The sequence below is a fragment of the Sturnira hondurensis genome, unplaced genomic scaffold (genome assembly GCF_014824575.4).
Source record: "Sturnira hondurensis isolate 20B ecotype Veracruz unplaced genomic scaffold, ASM1482457v3 Scaffold0013931, whole genome shotgun sequence".
NCBI classification, from domain to species: domain Eukaryota; kingdom Metazoa; phylum Chordata; class Mammalia; order Chiroptera; family Phyllostomidae; genus Sturnira; species Sturnira hondurensis.
In genome coordinates this window covers 3,867,566-3,892,870 of record NW_028086562.1, presented here as the reverse complement: position 1 = coordinate 3,892,870, position 25,305 = coordinate 3,867,566, and the positions used below count along the sequence as shown (strand labels likewise).

The 25,305-nt window shown below is 66.6% G+C and overlaps 2 protein-coding genes and 1 long non-coding RNA gene across 5 annotated transcripts; 1 reads left to right on the top strand and 2 right to left on the bottom strand.

The window, feature by feature from the left end:
- Positions 1 to 122: 122 nt before the first annotated feature.
- PANK4 (pantothenate kinase 4 (inactive)) lies at positions 123 to 13,305 on the bottom strand. Of its 3 annotated transcripts, none has more exons than XM_037062142.1 (19): positions 13,145 to 13,305; positions 9,994 to 10,076; positions 9,397 to 9,611; positions 9,053 to 9,236; positions 8,662 to 8,754; positions 8,261 to 8,414; positions 7,990 to 8,171; positions 7,454 to 7,535; positions 6,761 to 6,861; positions 4,959 to 5,114; positions 4,243 to 4,355; positions 3,841 to 3,928; positions 2,724 to 2,875; positions 2,281 to 2,336; positions 2,075 to 2,124; positions 1,675 to 1,779; positions 1,282 to 1,382; positions 1,116 to 1,184; positions 123 to 637 (listed from the first exon to the last, which is right to left on the bottom strand). In XM_037062142.1, the coding sequence occupies exons 1-19, from the start codon at positions 13,266 to 13,268 to the stop codon at positions 424 to 426; spliced, it is 2,322 nt and encodes a 773-aa protein (XP_036918037.1). In that variant the 5' UTR covers positions 13,269 to 13,305; the 3' UTR covers positions 123 to 423. The 3 variants fall into 3 exon arrangements, with proteins under 3 accessions (XP_036918037.1, XP_036918038.1, XP_036918039.1); XM_037062143.1 differs by having other exon boundaries at positions 2,724 to 2,878; positions 3,844 to 3,928; XM_037062144.1 differs by lacking the exon at positions 13,145 to 13,305 and adding an exon at positions 12,505 to 12,923 and having other exon boundaries at positions 2,724 to 2,878; positions 3,844 to 3,928.
- LOC118998173 (uncharacterized) lies at positions 6,560 to 24,105 on the top strand. Its single transcript, XR_005068820.1, has 3 exons — positions 6,560 to 6,643; positions 18,263 to 18,266; positions 24,095 to 24,105. It is a non-coding gene; the product is annotated as an uncharacterized LOC118998173 (long non-coding RNA).
- HES5 (hes family bHLH transcription factor 5) lies at positions 15,378 to 16,735 on the bottom strand. The gene is made up of 3 exons (XM_037062150.1): positions 16,639 to 16,735; positions 16,390 to 16,555; positions 15,378 to 16,307 (listed from the first exon to the last, which is right to left on the bottom strand). Exons 1-3 carry the CDS (start codon positions 16,690 to 16,692, stop codon positions 16,054 to 16,056), a joined length of 474 nt encoding a protein of 157 aa, XP_036918045.1. The 5' UTR covers positions 16,693 to 16,735; the 3' UTR covers positions 15,378 to 16,053.
- Positions 24,106 to 25,305: the final 1,200 nt, after the last annotated feature.

Genomic DNA, 25,305 nt, shown 5'->3' with positions numbered 1-25,305 from the left:
AGCACACTCCGTTCCTCTGGTACCTTGATGCCGGCCCGGCCCCAGCGGTGGGAGGACGCAGTGCTCAGCTCCCTGGGGAGTAGGGGCGGGGCTTCCGGCGATCACACAGCCAAGCACACAGCTCTGGTCTCACTGCTGAAACTCCATATGGTGTGCGCCTGGAGCCTGTGCCCTCCGCCGCAGACACAGTGTGTACGTATATTTAATATATGTATAAAAGGTTATTTAACAGTTAAATACATTCCACTGCCACCGTCCCATGGGACAGGCCGCGTCTGCCGCCACGAACACGGCTGAAGAAAGGAGCTGAGGCTGGGAGCTGGGCCACACCGGGGCGCATGGCCCAAACCCTCGAGTGAGAGGGCGTGCCCGGTGCAGCCACGCACAGTCCTCGCCAGAGACGGCAGCACGGTCTGGGGCGCCTCACTCGGCCGGGACCTCGTACTTGAAGATGACGCTGAAGAGCCGGCCGCCCAGCCGCTCGGCCAGCCAGGAGTTCTTGATGACGGCCAGCTTCAGGCACTCGCAGCGAAGGGCCGCGTCGTAGTTGGTGTGCACGGCGCGGCCCATGCCCTCGATGACCACCAGGTCCGTGCCTCGCTCGCGCACCAGCGAGGCCAGCCCCTCGTCCAGGCGGCTTCGGGAGGAAGAGGACAGTGAGCGGGCTCGGGCGACTCCTGGGGAGCACGCCACACCCTGCCTGCCCCTGGGGAGAGAGACCCCACCCTCCGGGGCCCGTGGGCTCTCAGTCCATGGCCGAGCAGAAGCTGGGTCTCCCTCGAGAGCAGGCAGCTCGTTCTGAAAACGGGGCCTCAGTGAACATGAAGGGGCCTGTTCCTTTCCTGGGTTTTCCTGCCACCGCCTTGCTGGTCACCAGGGGGCCTGGCAAAGCGCTTGGGCGGACACTGGGAGTAGCGGCAGCGGACGGGGAGACTGACAGCCGCCTGCACACGCTGGCTCCGAGTGACCGGGGTCCGCAAGCTCGGAGCCTCCAGGGAGGGCCCACCCACCCCACAGGAGCCCAAAGCAGCTCGTGACGCCCCGACGGGGTCCCAGAGGAGGGAGGGCGGACAGCCCGGGGGACCAGGAGCTGGCGGGCGGAGACCAGGTCGTACCTGAGGTCCAGGCACGGGGAGCTGGCTCCCGTCTGCACCAGCAGCAGCCTCTCTTCTCGGAGCGCCTTGCTGTGGGAGGGAGGGGCGGGGCCGTGAGGTGGCCCCGGGAGACTCCCACTGCGCTCCCTTCTCCATCCAGGGCCCCCCGGCCTCCCGCCACGCTTACTGGACAATGGAGTCCATGGCCGCAATGTGCTCCGCCACAATGAGGGACTCGCCGTAGGTCACGTCGTTCAGTGCAGGCCCTGAGTTGCACGCCAGGATGACCTGCAGCAGACAAGCCGGGCTTCTGAGGGGCCTCGGCCACCACCGGGCCCCGAGCCAAGCTGCTTGCCCGCCCACCCGGAGCTGCAGGGGACACATGGCTCTGGACGCCTGCTGCTGCTCGGAGGCCTGGACGCAGATGGCCCGGAGCACGGGGCCAGGCTGGCCCGAGCCCTGTGACGTGCGGCCAGGCCACCTCCTCGCTGCACCTACCTGCCGCGCCCCGAGGAGCGGCGCCAACCCCACCGCGAGCAGAGGAGCCGGGCAAGGGTCCCGTGTGCGGCCCCACACTCACCTCGGTCCCTCTAGACAGAAGCGCCCTGACAAAGGGGAAGACTCCCAAAATGACGTCTACTCCACTGTTATCTGCGAAAATTAAGGCACATTTGTGAGGGGGCCCCTGCAAGACAAAACCAGGGCGTTCAGTCGGGAACAGGCGTGTCCAAGCATTTCACACCCTCCCCTCTCCGAACTCCCGTGGCCGAGGCTGTGGCACCAGGGCAGGGCCTGCTCCGGGCTTCTTCCAGAGCCGCTGGCCCAGACGGCCGGCGAGCCAAGGCCAGCAGCCACCTTGACGGTCCCCACGAGAGTTGGGCTCGGGACAGGGAGTGGTCATCTCAGACTGGTAGCTGGGGGTGCTGGCCACACACCCCCCCCCGCCAGGGCCCTGTGCATGCGGCGCAGGGGTCGCCTACCTTCAGTCTCCGGAGCCACTGGTCATAGCAGTCCACCAGCCAGGGCCGCTCTGGGGACATGGACACGTGGTCAGCCGAGCTACCACCCGCCGCGCGCCCTGGGAAGTCAGTCCTCGCCTGCCCCCCAGCACAGGATTAGCGAGCTGCCCCTCACCACCCATCCCCGCCCGAGCCAAGTCCAGTGGAGGCCTCCCTGGGCGGCCTACCTTCCAGTTTCCTTTTCGCCTCCGCAAACCCAAACTGGGGGTCAGATTCAAGGACACTGCACAGGGGAGGAGAAGACAAAGTCACGGAACCCCAGAACCTCAGCCACAGGGCCTCGGGGATGGGGGAGGAGCACCTCCTCATTTCAGACACTGAGGGTGGTGTCTTCCCCACGCCACATAGTGACCACCAGCTTGGACTTCCATCTCGGGACACCACAGCCCCAAATCCACACCCCTCACCCAGGATGCATCGCACTGGGGATAGGGACTGCCTCGCCCACTCCGAGGGTGCTTGTGCCCCCAAAGCCCCAAGGAGCAGTGAGTCCATTGGGACGCGGGGCCCCTCACCCTCGGGCTGGGTGAGGAGGGGTGCTCATAGGACTGGCCCCAGCTACCAGGAGGGGTGGGGCCCAGGAGTGAGGGGTGGGGCTTCGGGCACCTACTCGGAGACAGCCTTGGCTCCCCAGTCGAAGACGTTCCCAGCCAACAGCCCCGTCACCAGGGCCAGCTGCCGCTCCTCCCAGCCCAGCGCGTCCAGGGCGCAGACCACCCGCTGGAAGCACCGCAGGGCCGCGCCGTTTTCCTTCTGCTTCACCTGCCGGGACGCGAGGCCTGTGCTGTGAGGGCCGAGGCCTGCACTGTCCCGGGCTGCAAGCTGCTCTAGGGGGCAGGATGCTTGGGCCAAGCCCTGGTGGGGCACGTAGCAGGGGTGGGGGGCTCAGTGGACCGAGCGCCGGCCTGTGGACCCAGAGGTGGCCAGTTCGATTCAGTCGGGGCACGTGGCTGGGTTGTGGCCAGGTGCGGGGTGCGTGTGAGGCAGCCTGCCAACGTTTCTGTCACACGTCAGTGCAGCTCCCCTCTATCCCTCCTTCCCCGTCTCTAAAAGTAAAATCTCAAGCCGAGCCCAGCCGGGTTAAAGTGTTGCCGACGCTCACGGCACCGGTGTGCCTGGGGCTGCGGTGCGGGCACCGGGCACGTCAGACCTGCGCAAGGGCCCCTCAGGACCCAGGGAGGCGGGGAAGGGCCAGGACCCCCATGGCACGCGCTGCCCCGACTGGGAGATCCTGCAAGCAGACCTTCCGACCCCAGGCCCAAGGGTGGGCATCGCTGTGCCCAGGGACCCAGACCCTGCCTGCAGCTCCGCATGCCGGGCCTCCTGGCCAGGGCAGCCCTGCCAGGCTCTGGGCAGCTGGCCCTCCTGGGAGCAGGACTGGAGTCCAGGACACCGGCTGTGGGGGGCCCCTCTGTCAAAACACAGGTGGCCTGTCCCAAATTCCCACAGCACAGTCCTGTCACTCAAGAAGACCCACCCCTGCCACAGCCCCACCCCGACTGGCCTCTGAGCAGAGCCCCCAGGAGGTGCCTCTGCTCCAGGGTCTCCACGGGGCCTTCCACCTACAGCTCCCCCTTGGGTCTGACAACCAAGGGGCCGCCCAGGGCCCTCAGGGCACCGACACATCAGCTCTGGGATGTGGCCTGCGACCGGCACTGTCAGTTAGGGCTTGCCAGGCAGGGGCCGGGGTCTGGCCCCCCCAGTCCCCGCGGAGGGGTGGCACTCACTTTGGAGTAGGGGTCTGGGAAGTTGAACTCGTTCAAACAGTGCTCCCGAGTGTCCAGGAGGCTGCGCACGGTCAGGGTCCCGTAAGCACTGGGGACAGAGCCAGGCAGAAGATGGCTGAGCAGGTGGACACGCTGTCTGGTGTCAGTGGTGCCACCCCATCTGCCCCCAGGGACACCCTCGCAGCGTCCCGGTGCTGAGAGCAGCAGAGGGGGGCGCCCCCGGGGCACGTGTGTGGAGATTTGCACCCAGGCGCAGCGGGCACTCCAGGACTGGCTCCCAGCCCCCCGTGTGAATGCACGTTCCCCGGCAAGGGTGGCTTCCGCCCACACCCAAGGGTGCTGCGGGCGCCTCACGTGGGGCTGCTTGCACGCAGTCACCCCGGGGGCAGGAGGGGCGCTCACAAAGGCTGGAGGCGCAGCGTCTGCAGCTTGTCCCAGTACTTGAGGCGGAACTTCTCCGCCCTCTCGGCCGCGTCCACGGAGCCCGGCTGGCTGGCCACGGCGCGCTTCACCACCTGGCGGGGCAGAGCGGTCAGCGAAGCTCAGGCTGCGCCCCGCACACAGATGGGGGGTGTCGACGGAAGTGGCTGTGAGAGGCCAGTCCGCCTGCTGGGTTGGTCTGTTGGGCCTTTCTCTGCGCCAGGGGAACAGGGTCACGGCTACTCTGACCCCCGGCCCAGACCCACATCACCCGATTCAATTTGCCGCTTCTGTCCTGGGAGGGAAGTCGGGAGGCTCTGGGCCGTCTGCAGAACCCATGCGAGGTCCAGGGCAGGGCGTGAGCCCCCCACTGAAATCAGACTGCAGGGGCCTCTCAGGGGCTTCAGGAGGGGCAGCTGTTCCCATGGGGCTCCGCAGCTGGAGCCACGGCCCACCTGGACCTGGACCTGCACAGCGACCTAGGACCCAGCCAGGTGGCTCATTTACAAAAAGTGCACCTCCCTGGTCCCACGTCCCAGCTCACACTGTCCTGACCACCCACCGAGAGCCGCACTGGGGCCCGGGAAACAAGAGCTGGCCTCCCAGCCTGCCAGCCGGGCTGGCTTCTGGAAACCCCAGCCATCACCATGCCCATTGGGGCACGGCGAGGGCCTCCAGGCGCAGTGCACGCCCCTCACCCCGTCCAGCGCCTCCTCGAAGCAGGTGAGCCAGTACTTGCGGGCCTGGGCGTCGTCAGTCAGGTCGACTGTGTCAGGCACGTAGGAGGATGGGTCCAGAAGCAGCGGCAAGTTGACCAGCGGCCTCTCCAGTCGGTCCATCTCCAGCAGGTCAAACTGGGGGGCAAGAGGCAGGTGGGCACGTCCACACCAGTTTTTCTCCAACACCGAAAGGAGGTCTTCCAGTTTTGGAACCGGCTTTCCTATGAGGTGCTGAGACGTCGGCCAGAGGATGCTCGTGCAGTGAGCGGGTGCCCCGTCCTTCCCATCTCAGGGCCCCACCCCACTGCGCCCCACCTCGGACTGTGGGACCCAGCTGTTGGGTCCAAGGTCCCAACACAAAAGCCCAGGCCTCGAGTCGGCGCCCAGGCGAGGTCATGCCCTCGCTGGCTCATGGCCTTGCCTGCCCACACCAGCACACTCTGCCCGCGTGGTGCCGGGGGGCCCTGGGCCTGTCTCCTCCACATGCAGGAACCCCCAGACATGATGGCTGCTTTTCTGGGCCTCACTTCCCCTCTTCAGGGCTTGCTGTCCACACTCCGCCCTTGTCTGGCGGCCCTGCCCTGTGTCAAGTCCAGGGCCACAGTGAGCCGTGGGGACGTGCAGCCCCCAGCTCCTTCCCCTGCACAGCATATCTGCTGACCACAGGCCCGAGTCCGAAACCGCCTCCCCCGGCCACGCTCCGTGAGCGCCGCCAGCCAAGCCCCCGTGTTTGGGACGAGTGGTCATGCCCCCACCCCAGCTCTCTAAGTCTCCTCTGTAGGAAGTGAGGCTGCAGGGCCCCTCCCCAGCCTTGCCGGTGATGACTGCGCGTCGACGCACAGCCCGGGCCCTTCTCTGCTGGGAGCTCTGACCAGGGAACCGGTGTGGACCAGGGAGCCTGTCCTGGCTCCCCCTGGTGGCCACGTGGTCAGTCTGGGAGCAGCCGGGATGTTTCCACAGGGTGGAAAAGGGGGTAGCAGCTGCCGCGTTAGGGGCCTTCCAAGGCCTCCTGTCCTGCCATGGACTTTAGGGGCTCATGCCGGGACTGCCTCCTCTTGGTGGCTGGTCCCCACACTCTACCCCAGGCCCCATGCGGGAACCCACGGTGCACAGCTTGCGCCGTCACTGCAGAGCAGGACCGGGCTGCCTGCCCCCAGGACAGCCCAGGGGGCCGTGTGGCCGCACCTCGAGCGCTGTGCCTCTTGGAAGCCCGTTGGCTGGGCACGCTGGAGGTGGTGTGCGGACTCAGGGGTGTGTGCCCAGCAGGCCAGGCAGCGGTGGCCTCCCGTCTGGCTTCCAGACCCGCTGCCTGGCCTGTGTGGCCTGTTTGCAGTCCTCGCTCACCGGGTAACAAGGAAAGTGCCCTTTGGGACGTGCTGTCGGTGTGCCTGGGACAGCCTGTAGCAGGGTGGGCACAGCCCATGTGGGAAGCTGACGCTGTGGTTGGTGCCCCCGAACCACTGGACAGACACGGCCCCTGGGCACAGGCCCAGGTGGGTCCCAGGACCGGGCTTTACCCGGGCTCTACGGTGAAGCATCTCCGGCCCTGGGAAGGCCCCTTTCCGCACCCCCTGCAGACCCAGAAGCTGGGCTGCAGGTCCCCAGGGTGCCTGCTGAACATTCCAGAAACATGACAAGACCGACTGAGACTAGAAAGAAAGCAAGTCCCACCCCGGGCCCCTGCCCCAATGTCTGTACCAGGACACGGCACCATGGCAGACACGGAAGACTCAAGCCACAGGTCCCCGTGCGGGATCCAGACAGGCCCAGCCCGTACTCACAGTGCCGCTCCTCGCCCGCTGCGTGGGGCAGAGCTCGGGGGATGCGCTCATCAGTCCGGAGCTGCCTGCGTAGTTCTCTCCCCAGCTGTACTGGTTTGGGTCTGGGGACAAAAGCCCGCTGTCGGCCTGGGGGGCGCCAGGTGGGGCTCCGAGGGTGCCCGGGAAAGGATGAGCCGCCTGAGGGTCCCAGTCACGCCCAGGGAGCCAGGAGTTTATTCTGTGTTTTCGTTCCTCACCGGCAGGGAGCCCACAGAATGGCCACTTAGGCCTTTTGCAGCTTCTCAGAAACTGCCCCTTGGATCTGTCTCAAACAACAGGCGTGTGGCTCTGCTGCCCGCTCTGCGGCCTCTCCCAAAGTGCAGGCCAGGGCCGGGGCAAAGAGGCCGTGCTAGGCTAGCAGCAACGTGGACACAGCTGTGCCCTGGCACAGCGTCCCTGCCGCTCACAGGACCCTGCACGGGCACGTCACATGCCTGCCCTCACTAGTCCATTCTTACTCCCCCTGGGCGGGTCACAGCCAAGGGCGGGCCTGGCAGATGAGACCCAGCAAAGGCCACCATGTGCCCCTCAGGGCCACTGTGTCCGAAGGGGGAAGCTGAGGGCGGGCTAGATTGGTGAGTGTTCAGGACCCTGCTGTGGCTCCCCCGGCCGCCCTCTCCCCACCTCCTGGGCCCTGGTGCCGAGTCTACTCACTGTCCTGCTCAGCTCCTTTCAGAAATGCACCGATGGCTCCCAGGTAGCCTTCGTGTCTCAGGAACAGTGCCTGGACCTCCCCCTGTGGCGGCAACACCGCAGCTGAAGTGGCCTCGCCCCGCACACAGCTCGGGATACTGGGCTTCACTGCCCCCCAGCAGGCGGCCCCAGGAGACTGCAGGGCCCTCCAGGGCCCCCACGCAAATGCACTCAGGTGCGGGGCTCTCAAGTCTGCCCGGTGGTGACCTCTCTGACGGGACCTGCGCAGTCACCCTGTGACCCTGCCCCGCAGAACGGCCCTGGAGCAGGCTCTCCCACAGCGATGGGCGCCCCCTCGAAGGCTCACCACTGCCCGAACTCAGACACGGCCGTATGCCGCAGCGCAGGACGCCAGGCCCTCACTGGAGGGAGGGGTAGAGGCCGGGAGAGGGCGCCCGGCAGCTCACCCGCCTTGCCCCACAGGGGGCTCGCTCTGCTGCCGAGGGCCACGCCAGAGTGCGGGGGGCAGGGCCCTGGGCGGCAGGTGCACGCGCTACCTTGGAGAAGAAGTTGATGCTGTAGGTGATGGTGCGCATGGTGACAGGGTGGCCGCGGATGAAGAAGCCGCCGAAGTACACCCGGTCCAGGCCGTGGAGCTTCGCGTAGAGGCAGGCGAGCTGCCCGATGTCGTTGCTGATCATGTGCAGCAGGCTCTTGGCCATGTCCTCCTGGGAGAACTCTGGGGAGGACACGACACCGGCAGCCGCTGGGCAGGGAGCCGCGGGCAGCGGCGGGCAGACGGGAGAGGGAGCCGCGAAGGGGCGGTACCTCGGTCGGCAGTGGCTGACTTCCCAAAGCTGCTGGCGATGAGGTTGCCGCTGAGCCCGAGGGTCTGGTGGGCCCCGCCGTAGATGTCCTGCACCAGCATGTCCACGTTGGCGTGCCGGCCCCTGGAGGCCAGGTGCAGCAGCTCGTCAAACTTCTGCAGGGACAGGCGGCGGGGGCAGCTGAGGTGCTGGGAGCAGTGGGGCCGCCCCTGGCGCCACGCCCACGGGGGGAAGAGCTGAGCCAGCCGAGCTGGGCCCTGCGGTGCCCTCCAGGGACCCGGAGAGTGAGAGTCAGGGCAGGCCCGGGGAGGAGCCGCTTTCCCCGCTGCCCACAGACACCTGCCCGGCAGGTGCCAGCCCCGCTGAGAAGGCCGGAAGCGCATGCCTGTGGCCACTGGGTACCTTCGTCTTGGTGAGCAGGGCCCCGAGTCCCCAGAAGGTGCCGCCCCCGATGGAGCTGCCGCCGACCCACTCGAACCTGTCCTCGGTCTCCACCTGGGGGCAGGAGGCAGGCGCAGTAGTGGCGGTCCCCAGCCACCACTCAGCCAGTCGCTCCCAGGGATGCGGTAGCCCAGGCGTGCCCCCAGACACGCCTGACCACGCTCTCGAAGGCCATGTCTGAGCAGGCTGGCCAGGTGCTGTGGCTGGACACCGGGGCCCGCTCCCCACGGACAGCGTGTGGGGTGCTCTGTAAGCGGCTTGGTGGTGAGCGCCAGAGCCCGCCTGGCTCAGACACACGGCAGGGGCTGTCCGACTGGCAGGAGCCACACAGTGCCACGAAGCCCCGCCTCACCTTCACGATGGAGACCCCGGAGCCAATGTTGACTAGGAGATACGGGAAGATGTTGGGGTGATTTGTCTGAAATCGGAATTCGGGGTCGGAATCTTTCTGATACGCGAAGGCCTCGTGGGGGATATTCTTTAACACGAAGTTGCAGCCCTTTATCAAGCAGGTCGTCACATCCTCTTTGTCAACCCTGCGGCGGGGGCGGGGGAGCACCGGGTGCTGAAACAGCACAGCTGTGCACGCTCCGTGCAGGGTTTCCTGGACACGCCGCCCACCAGATGGGCTCAGCGTCCCCGACTGAGGCGCAGTGGCTGAGGCCACCGGCCCCATGCCCTGGGGCCCCCACCTACTTCAGCCGCAGCTTCTCCTCGATGAGGTCCTTGAACTTGTATGCCCCGCCCCCGGTGGCCTGGATGACTGTTGTCTCCGTGTTGACGAGGTGGTCTTTGATGAAGTCCAGACACGCCTCCATGTAGGTGTTCTCGAACTTGACGAAGTGCAGGCGCGCAGTGACCTCCTCCTGGACAGAGATCTCGTAGGGCGACTCCCGGTCCTGCTCTGCATCCTGCACCAAGGGGGACGGGTCAGCGCGTGTGAGCGCACGGGAGGGGAGACGCTGGGAGGCCGCCACCCAGCGTTGCCGACCATCCCTGTCATCCCCGAACTGGCAGCAGGTCCCGGGTGGGGAAGGGGTGCTTCCCAGTGGCTTGGGTGCCCCTGCCTGGTGGGTGTTTGAGGGCAGGGGGGAGAGGGTGCTAGAAGAGGGGCAGGGGTGCCAGCACCAGAACCCCAGAGGCCGCGCAGACCTGAGCTGCCGTGGGGGAGCAGCACGGGCACAGCAGCTGGGAGTCAAGCGGGGGCCGGACCCGGATCACAGGCTGGCAGCACCTCTGGCCTCCCTGGGGCTGAGCCCAGGGCCTGCCTCCCCAGACACCCAGGAGACTCACCTGGCCCGAGAGGTCGAAGGACCTCACCCTGGCGACCTTGTGCTGGACTGTGGAGTAGTAGGCCAGCTTGGTCAGCGAGCCACCTGCAGGCGAGATGCAGATGTACATGCTGAGAGGCAGGATGGGCGGGCCTGGAATGCAGCCCCTGTCCCAGACTAGGGCATGGGCTGGGGCCCCGAGGCCACTGGGACTTAGAGGCCCCCAGGCACCAGGGGAGAAGGAGTGGGCTCCAAGGCCCCTTTGAACAGGCGTGTTCCTCCCCAGTCCTGGAGCCGCCTGCACACTGCATCCTGGGGAGGAAGGGCAACCTCGGTGCTCGTTAGCAGTTCAGAAAAATTCTGTTTCAGACTCTAATCCTGAAAGTGACCCGAAGAAAAAGGCTGACGGACCCACTGGCTTCACTGCACAGCACGTGCTTGACCATTCCAAGTGGGGGTGGGGCGGGGGCTTTCCCGGCGTGGACAGGCAGTGGGAGCTGCTTCCACCAAGACCGGCCGAGGCCTGGGGCCCGAGAGCAGCAGGCCTGCCCTTCATGGGCCACTGAGGGCGGCGAGGTGTTGTCCACACGGCCGGCCCCTGGGACGCTGCTGCAGGCCAGCGGAAAAGGACGCCCTCCCAGAGCCTCCTTCTCAAGGCCGTGCTCTGGGGAGCACACGTGGTTGGCCAGGGGGTGCCCACCAAGCTACCAGGCACAGCAGCAGCTGTGATGGCCCGTGGGTGGCAGACCAGAGGGGAAATGCCCTGCTCAGAGCCACAAAATGACTCGGAAACAGAGGGTTTCTTACGGACCCCATGGAAGCAAGGGAGCGCCGTCGCGTGAGCGAGAGGCATGCAGGTCAGCAGACAGGCCCAGGGACACCACGGTCCACGCAGGCACAGCTCTTCCTGGGCACCAGACTCACACCACCCTCCCCGCCCGAGCTGGCGCCCAGCAGTGCAGCCAGGAGCACTGGCTCGGCCGGGGCTGCCTCCCAGGGCCAGGGCTCCAGTGAAGACCAAGTCGCCCGGGGCAGAGAGGGCTCTGGGAGCCTTCAGGGAGCAAGAGCTCAGCTGTGCTCGGCGTCCCCTGCCCGGCCCGGCCTGCCCGACCAGTGCAGGCACTGCCTTGCACTCTCCAGGCCCACCTGCTGCCGGAGACAGGACCAGCCCTTGGCTTCACTTCAGGCCTGAGCCAGCGCCTCACCCCAGACTGCTGTCCTCCCGGCTGCCTCTCTGACCTGCTCTTCCCTGCTGGGACCGTGTGTCACGGCAGAGCAGGCCCCGCCATTTCACCTGAGAGACCCTCCGACTGTCTGTCCAGTATGTGTGGACAGGTGAACGTCCCTGGTGCCCCGCTGCCCTGGGTGCCCACTGGGTGCGAGGGCTGTCTGAGAGCACAGGGCCCTGAGCTTTCCTGGTGGAGAGGTGCGAGCAGGGGCAGAGGAGACAGAGAGCCTGCCTGCGAGCCAAACTGCAGACGGACACTCGAACTGGGGACTCTCGGGCTGACAAACAAGGCCTCACTGACAAGGACACATCTTTGAGAGCCAGGCACGGGGCCCGGACTGGAGGGAAATCTCCAAGAGAGAAAATAAACACTGACTCTGAAAATATCCCTCTGCGTGTCCTCTACCAAGGAACCCCACCTGGGCTTGGCCTGGGACGGCAGGCGGCTCAGGCTGCTGGAGACATTCCCCGGGGGGCTGCGCTGAAGGTCCAAGGCAGGCCCCGTGGTGAGTGCACTTTCAGCTGCATCTCGGACACACGGAAGGCCGACTTGTTCCCTCAGAGCAGAACCACTAGAGGAGGGAGGCACAGCACGCACAGACCAGGACTCAGAGCTCACTCCCCACTGGCCTGCTGCCAGGTCCCAGCGTGGCTGAGGGGCTGGCCAGAGCCGACAGAGCTGTCTCCTGGTGGACACCACTCCGGGCTGGCCCCCCAGGCCCACCACCTCCGGCCCCCCCTGCTGGGTTTCCTCCCTTGGACCTCCTGCCCTGACCTGCGTTGACTGCCCTCCCCCCCCAACCCCAGCCCCGTGGCCTGCAGCCATCTCACACCTGCCACCGGGTCAGTCTCCCAGCCCCTTGGGTGCCCACCCTGGTTTGCAAGGTGGGTGAGAGCTCTGGCCCCAGCCAGGTCCCTTTCTACTGGTCGCTCCTCACTTCCCTGGAGGCCACCCTCCCCTAGGCCTGAGACTCGATCTCCAAGAACAGGGCCATGGCGAATGCATTAAATACAAAGGGCGCCAAGAAGCCAGCTGGCTCTACTCGATGGCCCGACTTCTCTGGAAGAGAAGGTTCAGTCCCGCTACTGAACCGCATCCACGGGTCAGGCACAGTGCAGGTGCTGGGGCGGGACCGCAGACACGGCGCGCTCAGAGGTGGACAATCACAGACACAGCTCAGGCCGGAACCCAGACGCCGCCGCGGCGGCCTCGCCCGGCCCCCCTCTGGGAGGCTGTCCCCAGGAAGCTCTCTGTGCTGGTAGGCGCGGGCAGAGCAGCAGCGCCCCAGAGTGCTGGCTGCCTACCAGCTAGGTGACCTCTCCTCCTTCGTGTCCTCATCTGTGACAGCGGGCTTCGGGGAGGGCGTCCGGGGACCGGGCAGGGCCTGGGAGCGGCGGGGAGACGAGAGCGGTCCCTAGGGGCTCCCCAGCAGGTCGCCGGAGACCCGGGGGCTTTGACCGGAGGCTAGCAGAGGTTCTGAAGTCCCATGCCCAGGCCCTCGAAACTCCCGCCAAAAGGCCACCGTCATGAGAGCAGAGCCTGCTGGTTGGGCTCCGGGAGGCCGCCGGGGTTCCTGCGGCCACTGCTGGGGCTGCCGCCCGTCTGCACCTCGGCCGCGGACGTCGGGCCCCCGACCTGCCGCGGCCTGGACAGCCACCCCAGGGGCCCGAGAGGCCCCACGGCGCAGCCGACCCTCCCCAGGCGGGACTACAAGGTCCGCCTTGCCCCGCTCCCGTCGCGCGGCGCCTGCCGGGAGCTGTAGTCCGACCTGCACGAAGAACGTGCGTGCCGGCGGCCCGCGGACTACGAAGCCCGTCGGGCCCTGCGCGCCGGCGGCCCGCGCCCCGCCCTTCGTCCTTGCCACCGCCCCCGGGCCGCCGACCCCACTGCCCGCGCCCACGCCCGCGGCGCACCGCCCGGCTCCCTGCGTCCGCCCGCGACTACCGATGTCTATGGCGAAGCGCTTGGCGTTCTCCAGGTTACGGAAGATCTCGTCGGGGGGCAGCGTGATGCTCTTGTCCAGGCTGTCCCCGCTGCTCCTGCTGCCTCTCGCTCCACACTCCGCCATTTTGAATGTGCCCGGCCAGCCTCATCAGCCATGGAGATATATGCGCATATATTTGACTGATAAACGCCTCCCGTGCATATATTATGCTAATGAGGCGTCCAGGCCGGCCCCCGTCCCGCCCGCCTACGTGGTCTGGGTGGCTGGAGGACTCCGGCCCTCCCGAAATGGAGCCCGACACAAAGCCTCTGCGCTGTTATCTGGCCCTCTGCACTGTGTCTTTGTTCTTTCGCCGAGCTGGCCAGGGGCTAACCTCAAGTGCTCTGGAGGTAGGGCAGAGAGGGCACCTGGGGCTTGCAGACCACCACAGACCTGCCTCTTTCCGCCAGTGCAGCTGAAAAAAGCCTGGCTCCTGCAAGGGAGGGAAGGCGCGTGTGACCCATCGCCTAAGTTTCCAGGGATGCTGGGGTGTTGGTGCCAAAAGTCCCATACCAGATGGGGAGTTGGGGACTCTCCTCTCCAGGCGCCCCTAGTCCAGGGAGAGAGATGCACTTGCAGCTAGGGAAGAGGTTCGCTTTGGCGGCCAATTCTCAGAGAGCTTAGAGGAGGAGCCTGCCTGGAGGAAGCTGCCTTCTGGCAAGGAGGGGAGCCTGAGGGAATTTGCAAGGAACAGGCTGAGAAAGCTCCCAAAGCTGCAACAGGGACACATGTGGCATTCATCTGGAAGCCCTCACTGCCTTGGGTACCATCAAGGGATGGGTCCCCTTGAGAGACACTGGGTGCTTTGGGAAAGAACCCAGCATTGGAAGTAGACAGAGCGCCCACCGGTGGCTTTGGTACCTGCCTCCCAGGTGACCCGAGGTTGGTAACGTGTTTCTGGGGACCTCAGCCGCCTCCTGAGCCTCCGTGCAGACGCTGCTGGAGCAGAGCCCTGAGAGCCTTGCAGAGAACTCCAGGGCGATTCACATGGGGGCTGGTGCCAGGGCGTCAGGCGGGGTGGGGGCAGCCTTGAAGGCCCTTTCTAAGGGTGGATGTGCATGCAGCTCGTGGGGGGAGGACTGGGGTGCAAGAGCGAGGAGGGTCCATTCCCAGGACCCTGGACAGTGGGACGCCTGTGGGCCAGCCCGGCCAGGAGGCACACCCCACCCCATTGGTTGGTATGCCTGCCCCACACGCATTACACACATTACACGCTTGGGGTGGAAGAGGAGGCTCCCTGTTCCCTGGCCACCACTCCCAGGGGCGTTGCTCAGCATCACCCCCGAGGCCCCTGGCAGGCACTGGGCTGCCCTGGAGGGGGCGCTGTTGGACACTCCCTTACAGGGCGATGGACAGGAATAGAAAACACGTGCTGAGCGGGGAGGAGGAATGGCCAGCTGGGCCCTCCATCTCTGAAAATAATGCCTCTGGCCCCACATCCAGCCCCTCCCACTCCCCACGGGGTGGACTTTGCCCCTTGGCCTGCCAGGGGCAAAGCCTCTAGATTCTTGCAGACTCAACACCCTATAGCCTGCCTAAAAATAGGTGCCCTTTCCAAAGCGAGGGCTGGCCCTTGGCAGGTTCATTGCCAGCTTGGCCTGTTCCAGCCTCTGCTCGTGGTCGGCCGGCAGGGAGGGCCAGGAAGCCACCTAGGGCCAGCCTAGCAGGCGCCCCAGAAGCACGTCCAGGGCTGGGTGCCCTGGCCGGCCTCGAGGGAAGTGTCAGGGTGGGGCGCGCGTCTCCTCCCGTTGCAGCAGCAGCTCCCGTGCAGGTTGTGGCCTTTGGGTCCCCTCGGAGCTGGGAGAGCCCCGCAGCTGTCACCTTGCTTCCACCCCACTGGCAGGAGCTGGTGAGAGGCCTGGGGTGGAAATCCAGGTCTCTGTGCGTCCCCCTCTCCTGCGCACAGGGTGACTCGGGCTGCGAGGCTGCCTCTCCGTCCCCCCTCCTCTCACTGCACTTCCCTCCCTCTGCCTCCTCCCCTGCCTCCCCTGTGTGTGCGGGGTGTGCAGCCAGGCAGCGGAGCTGTGCCGCCCGGCCCTGCCTCCCTGCCAGCACCCAGCCCTTCTTCCATGGCCCAGAGGGGCCCACCCACGGTGGCACACAGGACAGTGCCGCCTCCCCTTCACCCCCGGAGCCCCGCATGCCTGGTGGCTGCTGAGGACACCTGTGAGGCACAAAAGACGGACGGCAGAGGACTGACGAGTCAGATTTTATTGGAAGTCTGCAGAACAGCCCCGTGGCTCCCACGTGACCAAAGTTCAGATTCTGAGTACACAGCCAGGCCCATGCGCGCCCACCCACAGAGGAACCCTTTAAGACCATGGCGGAGACCCGCCCTCCCCCACAGCCCGCCGTGTGCCCTGACCAGACGCCAGGCCCACACAGCGGCTCTGCGCGGCCCCTCCGCGCCCCACCCCGGCTGACGCTTTCCTATGAGGATGCACCTTGAATTCCGCCTTCACAAAAGGCAAATGTGCCGCAGGCACGCCCGCGCCCCAGGCCCCCCCGCCCCCCCCCCGCCCGGCGGCGACGGGCCCGAAGAAAGTCCTCTACAAGCAGGGGTGCTGAGCCCCCGATGCCTACGAATGTCATAGAACCCCGGGCAGCGGGGACTTCCCAGAAGTCACTTGCTGAAATGCAAACACGGAACAACCCCATGGGGTCGGACACTTGGCAGAAGGTGGGCCCCGGCTGTCCTGAAAGACAAGAAATCTGCACGCACATTCTTTGAGAATGACCCTACCGCTGGCCCGCCAGCCTGGAGCGAGCCTTGGAGAGAAGGGGCCGTCGTCCAAGTCGCCGGTGGCGCAGACGGACGGATGCCTCTGCCCCTCTGGTCCCGGGGCTGCAGCCCGCACCTCCCGCCGAGTCACCAGGGCCGCCAGAGGCCGCAGGAGGGCTGGTGTGCGGCGGCGTTGGCCTTGGCTGGGCTGGGCGCCGGCGCCTTGGGCTCCTTGGTGGGGGCGCCGGGCGCGGCTGGCGGTCTCTGGAAGTGGTAGAGAAGCTTCATCTGCGTGTCGCCGGCCGCGTGCAGCGTCAAGAACTGCACGGCCTCCTGCAGGCACCACGAGTAGCCCTCGCTGTAGTCCTGGTGCAGGTTCTTGGGGCCGGCGGCGGCGAAGGCTGTGGGGAGACCGGCGGCAGTGAGCGCGGCGGGGCGCGCGGAGGGGGCGGGCAGCGCGCGGCCGGGGGCGGGCGGGCTCACCTTTGCTGTGCTTCAGGTAGCTGACAGCCATCTCCAGGATGTCGGCCTTCTCCAGCTTGGAATTGGGCTGGTGCCGCGCGAACTCCTGCTCCAGCAGCAGCTTCAGCTGCTCGATGCTGCTGTTGATGCGGTCGCGGCGCATCTTCTCCACCACGGGCTTCCGCAGCTGCGGAGGCAGGGGCGTCAGGAGGGCCGCCGGAGGGCGGCGCGCGGGGCGCGGGGGCGGCGCGCGGCGGGGGGCGCACTTACTCGGTTCTTCTCTTTGGGGCTGAGTAGCTCCACAGCCACGGTGCTAGGGGCCATGCCTGAGCGGAGAGAGGCGGTCGGCGAGCAGGGAGCGGCGGGCGGCCGGGCGCGTCCGAGCGGCGCGGACCGGCCCTTATATAGGCGCGGGCGGCGGGCTGGCGCCTGGGGCCCGGGCGCCGCGGCCGTTCCCACACTCGGCGGCCAATGGGGGCGCGGGCTGCACAAAGGCGCCGGCCCATTAGCGCACGCTAAATTGCCTGTGAATTGGCGCGGGCACAATGGGTGCTCCCCGAGGAGCAGGTGGGCCGCGCGGCACAATGTCCGGGCTGTGGGAACACGCTCGTCCTCATTAGCATCCCGGGCCCGACGCCGGGAGCCCCGCGCCTCAATATGCTGCCTTTTCCCAGGCTGCGGAGACGGGGGGGGGGGGGGGGGGGGGGGGGGGGGGGGGGGGGGGGGGCGGGCAGGAAGGAGAGACCCCTCCCCTCCCGTGCCCTCCTCTCTCCCCTCCTCCCCCTCTGCTGCTGGCTGGCAGAAGCCACTTGGGAAGAGCTTTAGGATGAGCTAACGCGGCGGCTTCCAGGGCACCGGGCACCGTCCCTCGCAGGGACCTGCGGTTGCCCCAGGGAGGGGGACCAGGCGAGGCCACCCTTGTGCACGGGCGCCTCCATCTCCCTGTGCACAGGTGGTCAAGGAACCCACACCCTCAGGATCACACCTTCTGGCCTCTGTGGCAAGTTCTCAGGATGTTGCCTGGGACGCATGACTTCTCCAGAGCTAGAATGTGGGTGGTCGTGCCCCCCGCCCCCAATTCTACCCGCTGGACTTAGGGAGCTTTGCAGAGACAGGCCCCCAGGCAGTCCTGTAGGACGCTGTGCCCCAGGGAGCAGCTTGGGGTGTCAGGCAGAGGCATGTGGGGTGCTGCCAACCAGCAGGTGCCCCTGAGGCCCCCCAGCCGCCCCCCCGCAGGAGGGCTGACCCTTAGTCTGCAGAGCACTGGAGGACACTGGTTCTCAGTTGCTGCTCACGGGTGTCCCACCGGGTGGGCGCTCGTTCGATTTGCTTTCCTTGGACATTTCGAGGGGAGGGTGGGGGTGTCGGGTGGCAGATGCGCAGGTCGGAGCAGGGCAGGCCCGGAGCCTGCAGGGTGCTGTGCCAGCCCTGATGGCCCCCCTAGGGACCCAATGGGAAAGTCGGTAACCCTGGTGCCTGGCCAACCGAGGGTCCATGGCTGCTTTGGGCCACCAGCCCCACCCTGGGCCCCTAGGGGAGGGCCTGCCATCCTCTCATTCTGCAGCCAGGAGCCCAGTTGTCCTGTGGGGACTGGGGGAGGGGCGGAGCTGAGGCTGGGCACTGCCAAGGGACACAGTGGATGTGGGCAGGGCAGGGGGGCCTCAGCACGGGAGTGGCGGCTGGCAGCAGGGCACTGTCGCCAGACCTGACGTCCAGGAGCATGGGGGCAGCCCGCCTGAGTGTGGCTGGGGCCTCGGAGCCTTAACAAGGGTGCCAGTGGGCCCCCCCACCCGGGGTCTTGGCAGCAACCCACAGCTGTGAGCACAAGTCCACCCCCACTGCGCACAAGGAGCCTTTGGTTGCCCAGCGAAGGGCCCATCCGGGAAGCAGGCAGGATGGTGTCGGAACGGCCAGGGCAGGCTGGGCGGGCAGAAGGCGCAGCACAGCCCCGCAGGCCAGCTGGTGCCCCATTGGGATGAGTTGGGGGGCAGTTCCCAGGGCGGAACCTTCAGGTGGCTGTGGAGGAGGAGGAAGGGCCGCGCCTATTCACCCTCTGGGACCTGGTCCGCCCTCCCCTCCCCCACCCACACCTCTCCTGCAGGGGACACAGTTCCCAGGGCGATGTCCGGAGGCAGGTGGTGCCGAGCACTGAGAGGGGACCCTCCCGCAGACCTGTGGCCCTGGTGTGAGGCTGCAGGCTCAGCCCTCTGCTCGGCAGCCCCGGGCGCCCACGGTGGCCCGTCCATATGGGCCGGCTGCGGTGATGATGAGGGAGCCGTGTTTGTAGCCGAGGGGGAGCCTGTGTTGGGTGTGTCCCTGGGGGTGGGCGGGGTGGGGGCAGGACGGCTTTGTTGGCTGTGTCCCTGTGGCCCACACCCTGCCAGCGGGGGCCCAGCTCCCAGGAGGCGCTCAGTCAAGGGCCGAGGTGACCAGGGAGAGAGGGCCCCTGGCCACAGCCCCCACCAACCAAAGGCAGCTGGAGCCCACACGTGGCCGGACCGCCTGGCTGCAGGCAGTAGGTGCCTAGGGCAAAACCGGGTGGGGCCCTCCACCCCCACCCACCCTGATCCTCAGCCTCGGGGAGGGTGGCTGGCTGGGGCCCGAGTCCTTCCCCGGCCCCTCTTCCAAGCCAGCTTCCTCCTGGCCCAAAGGAGACACGTGCCAGGAGTCTCGACCCAGCCCCCACTGGGCCCCAAGTGATCACCCACCCGCCATGGCCAGGGTGGTCGCCCAAGGCGAGGGTGGGCCTCGGGGCTGCCTTCTCCCTCCCTCCTCTCCCCCCCACCCCCCTTGCAGCAGCTTTGATCCGATCTGTGGCTGTGGGAAACTCGAAATGAACCGCGTTAAGTCCCTGCCCACTGGCTCCCACCCCGAGTGCAGGCCAGATGGCAGCTCGGGCCTCTGAGGCACACGCCTGGCCTTTGTGGGCCGTTTAACACTGTGAATGGGGCTGAAGTGTGGGAAAGTCGCGGGGCTCCCGGCTCACGCCATCCAAGGTGAGTGGCAGCGGGGGAGGGGACGCCGAGGGGGCGGGGAGGGGGAGGCAGGGGGGCTGAAGGGCCGCTCCAGGCTGACAGGCTTTGCACACAAGCACCCGGAACGTTGGGGGGACCAGATCCTCTGCCTGGCTGCCCCTGGCAGCTGGGGAGGGGTCCTTCCTTCAGCTGAGGCTCTGAGAACGAGGGGCGCTTGTCCTGCCCATCCCCAGCCTAGGAGGCCCGAGAGTCCAGCTGGCTAGAGTGGGGTGTCCAGAGAGAATGCGCCCATAGAAACAGCCATGGGGGCATCACTGTGCTAGAATCCTGGCGTCCAGGGCCAAGGCCCACCTCTGCCCAACACACCTCCCCACCCAGGCCGGCTGCAAAGTGTAGCGTTTGTGCCCAGGAGGGACTTGGGGTTGCACGTGGTATGGCTACTGTGGACGTGGAGCAGAGGTACCCGCAAACATTACACACGGCCCTGGCTGGGGTGGCTCAGCGGATCGAGTGCTGGCCTGCGAACCAAAGGGTCGTCAGTTCAATTCCCAGTCAGGGCGCATGTCTGGGTTGTGGGCCAGGTCCCCAGTAGGGGGTGTGTGAGAGACAACGACACGTTGATGTTTCTCTCTCTCTTTCTCCCTCCCTTCCCTTCTCTAAAAATAAATAAATAAAATTAAAAGAAATTAAACATGGAGTGACCACAGGACCCAGCCACCCCACTGCCGGACACGTCCCCTGAGCGGTCGAGGGCAGGCGGGAAGAAATGGGCATGCCCCTGCGTGCACAGTGGCACTGCTCACAATGGCCAAGAGCGTGGTGACAGCCCAGTGTCCGTGGAGGACGGACACACTCGAGGTGGTCCAGCCACTCGGGGAACATCGCTCAGCTTTGGAAGGAAGCGAGCCGTGACACCCGCTACAATGTGGACAGACCCGGAGGAGGTCACTCTGCGTGACATGCGCCAGACACAGAAGGACAGAGACTACGCAACTCCACTCTCAGGACGTCCCTGGAGGACTCAGACCCACAGACACAGAGCAGACGGTGGTGCAGGGGCTGGGGCGGGGTGGGGAGCGTTTCATGGGGCCAGGGGTGCAGTTCGGGAAGATGGAAAGTTCTGGAGGGGGGGTGGTGATGGCTGCAGGACAGTGGGAGTGGGTGTGATGCCACACACCTTCCGCTCAGCCAGGCACCCCCAGCCCCTGGCTGCTGTTGGCATGGACCCTGTTGGCAGGACTGGTCTGAAGGGGACGTGGCCACGCCCAGCCTGCCTCTGCCCAGGTCTCTCCCAGGCCTGGGACGAGATCCTCTGGAAAAGTTGTGCCCTCAGCAGGGTCCTTGGAAGCACTGGCTGCCCCTCATTTGGGTGCCCTGGTTGCAAGGGGGTTTCCAGTATAGGCTGTGGGGAGTGGGCAGGGTGGGGAGGGTCAGGGGCCAGGCTGGTCTCCTGGGCAATTTGGGACAGGGATGGCCCACAGTGGCACATCGCCCCAAGCCTGGGGCCACCCTAGGGTGTGAGGCACAGGGACAGGCACCAGGGCCCTTGCTGGGGCCATCTAAATGCCGTGCTGTCCCCTCCGGGCCTCCAGCAGCTCCTGGCAGGGTCCAGGGCTGACCCTCCACCAGCCAGGCTGCCCACCGTGGCCTCTGAGCCCGCACCCAGGCTGCAGGGAGGTGAAGGGGCAAGGCTAGACTGTCTCCACACCAGCCAGCCAGGGCCCCGGGTGGCCTGGCTCCTGGAGGGAGAGCGGGGAGGGCTGCCCGGCCGCCCAGGGTGAGGGGGTCTGGGTCTGTCCTCGGGGACCGGCCGGCCGCTGGCTGGTGAGAGTCCCACTGTTTTAGCGTGTACTCAGACCAGGTGGGGGGACCAGCTGTCTGACTCCTCAGAGTGACCCTGCAGGGGAGTGTCCCTGTGCCCATGTGACAGACAAGGACCAGAGGGCCACAGAGGGGAGGTGACTTGCCCAGGGCAGTGTGAAGTCAGGCAGCTAGCCCTGTGCTGGGGATGAAGAAGAAGACGAGGGCGAGTGGACCTTCGTGAGCATTTGTGAGGCGTGAGGCACGCGTGCCAGCGTGGACTCGAGGATGAAACACTCCGGAATGGCAGTGTTTACTGTCCCCTGTCCCTGACAGTCCTGGGAACAGCAAGGCTGCTGAGGCCACAGGGAGGTGGGTGAGGGGTGGAGCTTGAACTTGGGTCACCGCAGGTGGCCTTTCTCCTTCAGGAGCAGCCAGAGGGAGGTGAGCTAGGGGCCTGGGATGCTCACATGAGGGGGTGCTCATGTGAGGGGTGCATGGTGCCACCGGGTCCCCAGGAGAGCTGGGGCACCTGGGGAGGGACGACCGCTTCACCCCAGCAGGGGCGAGCCCAGGCAGCCCGCAGGGAGCGGGCACAGAGATGGGCAGAGCCGAGCTGCATGTGGGGTGGCCCGGGACAGAGTGGCGGGTGCAGTGTCTCTGTGGCAGCGATCGAGGAGAGCAGAGTGTGGGAAACTCAGCTGCTCACCTCCACCCTGTGGGGGTGCTGGGGGGTGGCCCCTCAAGGCCAGGAGGAGCCCCGGCCTCTACCCCTAGCTCAGGTTCAGCCATAGCTCCCTGCACCCCCTCTCACCACCCCACCGTGGGACCCTGTCCCTGGTGGCAAACACCTGAGCCGAGAGGAGACTGAGGCCTGAGGGCAGACATTGGGGCTGGGGAGACCCCGACATGCAGGAGAGAATTTGGGGTGCAGACTGAGCCCACCATGGAGTTATGTTGAAGACAGGCCCCACCTCAACCAGGATGCCCACCTGACATTGGCAGGAGAGGTGGAGGGGAACCCCCAAATGCCAACAGTCTTGGGACATGGATTTATCTAGTTTTCCTCATGTCTGTATTTTCCTGATTTTCCTGGGTAATTTCTAGAGGGGCACACCCACGCTTAGGCACAGTGACATTTTTTCCAGAAGGGCACTGGATTTGGGGGGATGGTAGGGAAGGTGGGGCTGCCACAGGAGGCTTCCTGGAGGAAGTGATGCCTGAGGACAGAGAGGAGGTGTGTCCCCAGAGCAGAGAGGACATGGGGGTGCGAGCTTGGTGGAGAGCTGGAGTGGACACCTGGGTCCCGAGCCTCACTGGAGGCAGTTCCGTGCGTGTGTGCCCATGTGTGCTCGTGAATGGGTGCCCATGTGTGTGCAGCTGAACGCTTGTGACCTCGAGTGTGCCCTGAGCTCCGAGGGCCCTGTGAGCCACCCCGCAGGGGCCCTCGGTGAGCAGGCCCACCTGCCCCTGCCCTGGGGCCTACACTGAACTGGGTCCCTTCCAGGAGCAGGTGAGCCTGGCCCCGGGATGAGTGGGCCGGGAAAGATCCCAACAGCGGCCCCGTTCTGTGCTGGCCGGGAGTCGGGGGGTGGGGGTGGGGGTGGGGGTCCGTCCCTGCCCAGGGACACACGGTGGCCCCTCCAGGCTGCCGGCCATGCTCAGGCAGGACGTGCCGACCCCATTTCACAAGTGAGGAGACCCAGGAGCACAGGAGGGAAGCAACTTGCCCACAGGCCCATGGCCTCTGCCCAGGGTCCCTGCTGGTCAGTCAGCAGCAGAGCCAGAGGGGCCTGAGGGGGGCGTGGGGCGTGGGGGGCCTCAGTGCTCAGACCAGCCGTCTTCCCCAGGGTCCTGCTGGACTCAGCGGGGTCTGAAGGGGGTCGGTTCCCTCAGAGCCGGACAGAGGTTCTAAGAAATGACATCATGGGCCATGGCTGTGCAGGGCCAGGCCCTTCCCCGACTCGGCCTGGTGACCCCCCCCCCCAGAGGCCAGGCCGCAGGGAGCTGGCCGCAACCCTCTCCCCGGGGCAGCTGGGCCTGGCCACCCACGTGCTGCCGGGAGCGTGTTCCTGCCAGCAGACGGACCCCTCTCAGCCCCGGGCACACCCAAGCCCCAGGGTCTGCCGGCCAGTCTCCACTTGCAGAGTGTCCTCTCTGTGAGGATGTTGGGGATGGGGCACCTGGGCTGGGGCCTGGTTCTTCAGGCAGGACACCGTCGGCCTTCCTGGAGGCAGGGGCTGCCCCCTTCGCTCAGCCCATCGCACAGAGGGACTCGGAGGCTTCGAGAGGGCAGGGGCAGGCCCAAGGCCACAGAGTCAGCCGGACAGGTCGGGGCTCCTGAGCAAGGGGAGGCCTGAGCTCGGGGTGGGGGGTGGGGCAGTTTTGCCTCCTGCACACTCCTCCTCTCCACCCACCCAGTTAGCGCCTACCTCAGTTTCCCCTCTGGCACCCTGAGGCCCAGAACCCCTTGCCTCTCCCGACGGGCAGCTGCTCTGCGTCTTCCGGGCTGCGGACCCTACAACCATCTCCCGGGGCCTCTTCTCATCCATCTCAGGTGGGGTGGGTCCCAGGCTCCCCTCTAATTTGCAGGGACACTGTCTAGGGCCACCACCAGCACACGCAGTGGCGCCTCCCTGTGTTGGGCTGGGTGGCATGGGGTCTGCTCTGCCGTCACCCTGGCACACGGGGGGCAGGGCTGGGGCGCACTGGGATGCAGCCGGACCCTCCGAGTCTCCCCTCTGAGGCGGGGTGGGGTGGTGGGACAGGCCCTTGGGGGTGGGCTCTGCCTTTCCTTTCTGTTAAACACAGGCTGAGCCTTTCTGTGTCTCAGTTTACCCATGGAAGACGGGCTTTTTCTGCCAAGGTCACCTTCTGGAGGGACGGGCTCCAGGTGGCTGCAGGTGACAGAGGGTGGCCGAAGAGGAGCTGTGTCACTGCTGAGAAGAGAGCAGCGTCCCCCACCTGGCCTGTCGGGCCCCTCCCAGAAGGGACCCCCACGGCAGGGGCGGCTGCTCCGGGTCGCCTGGGATTCTCGCAGGAAATGTGGCCGGTGAACTGAGTTAGGGGACAGGACCCTCCACACACCCCCTGTCTGCACCCCAGCCTCTCCTGCCTTGGGGAGCCCCCAGGGCTCTGCTCGGGGGAGGGCTGCTCAGGGGAGGGCTGTGTGTGAGTGCCCTGGAGGAGGCGCCAGCGGGGGTGCAGGCGCCCCGTTTTCCAGGCTGGCTGGGGTGGGCCTCAGAAAGGGGCCGAGGCCACACTCCTGCTGACTGGTCTGATTCTGGGATTGGGGCGGGGGGTGCCTGGCCCCTCCCCCAGAAGCTGCCCTTGGGTGGTTGCCACGCCTGGAAGGGCAGCCTCATCCCTTACAAGGGCCTGGAGAGGGGGCTGTGTCCCCTCTCCTCACCGGGAGGGTCCGCCCTGGGACTGGGCTGCGGGGTGTGGCGGGGTGTCCCACAACCCAAGAGCCTCGTGCCCTCCAAAGAGGGGTGACCCATGGGCCACATTCCTCCCTCAACACCCCCACCGTTCCCGCGGAGTCCCCAGGCCGGACTTGGAAACTCGACTTTTGTGGATCAAACGAGGCCCCACATTCCCAAAGGGCAGCACCCCGGACTCCAGACTCCAGACTCCAGACCCGGGCCAGGACAGCCCCTGCCCCGAGCCTCAGTTTCCCCGGTGGCCACGCGGCCGCGCCCCCTCCTGCCCCACCCCCACCCCGCGCGCGCGGCCGGGGGCAGGGCTGGGTCGCCTCCGGAGCTGGTTAAAAACCCCGCGGTGTCAGAGAGCAGCTCGTTCCCAACCTCTGAGGGCAGGCAAGCCCTTTATCGCTCCATTATAACGCGGAGCCAGATGGTCTTTTGGGAGGCGCCCCCCTCTCCGCGCCCCCCGCGGCCGCCCTCATTCATTCAGAGGCAGAGCCCGGCACTAACGCCGCGGGCCCAGGCACGCTTCCGCGGCCCCCCTGCGCCCAGCGTGGGAACGGCCTGCGCGCGCCCACAGCCCTGCCTGGGTCCCCCGCCCCCCGCCCCCAACAACGCAGTCTCCCCACCGGGTGGCCTCTCCGTGCCTCAGTTTCCTTATTTGTAAACTGGGGACAAGCCAGTGCCCGCCTACTGGGTTTGAGGGATTAGAGGCCTCGAACACGAGCACTCGGGGC

Bases quoted from the DNA above. Each gene is read 5' to 3' on its own strand.
- HES5 (XM_037062150.1), bottom strand. From the start codon at position 16,692: ATGGCCCCTAGCACCGTGGCTGTGGAGCTACTCAGCCCCAAAGAGAAG. The intron at 16,556-16,638 runs GTAAGTGCGCCC...CTGCCTCCGCAG, and splicing joins GCCCCAAAGAGAAGAACCGA to CTGCGGAAGCCCGTGGTGGA. The intron at 16,308-16,389 runs GTGAGCCCGCCC...GTCTCCCCACAG, and splicing joins CTACCTGAAGCACAGCAAAG to CCTTCGCCGCCGCCGGCCCC.
- PANK4 (XM_037062142.1), bottom strand. From the start codon at position 13,268: ATGGCGGAGTGTGGAGCGAGAGGCAGCAGGAGCAGCGGGGACAGCCTG. The intron at 8,755-9,052 runs GTGAGGCGGGGC...TCCTGCCCCCAG, and splicing joins CCGGGGTCTCCATCGTGAAG to GTGGAGACCGAGGACAGGTT. The intron at 6,862-7,453 runs GTGAGTAGACTC...TTTTGTCCCCAG, and splicing joins GAAAGGAGCTGAGCAGGACA to ACCCAAACCAGTACAGCTGG.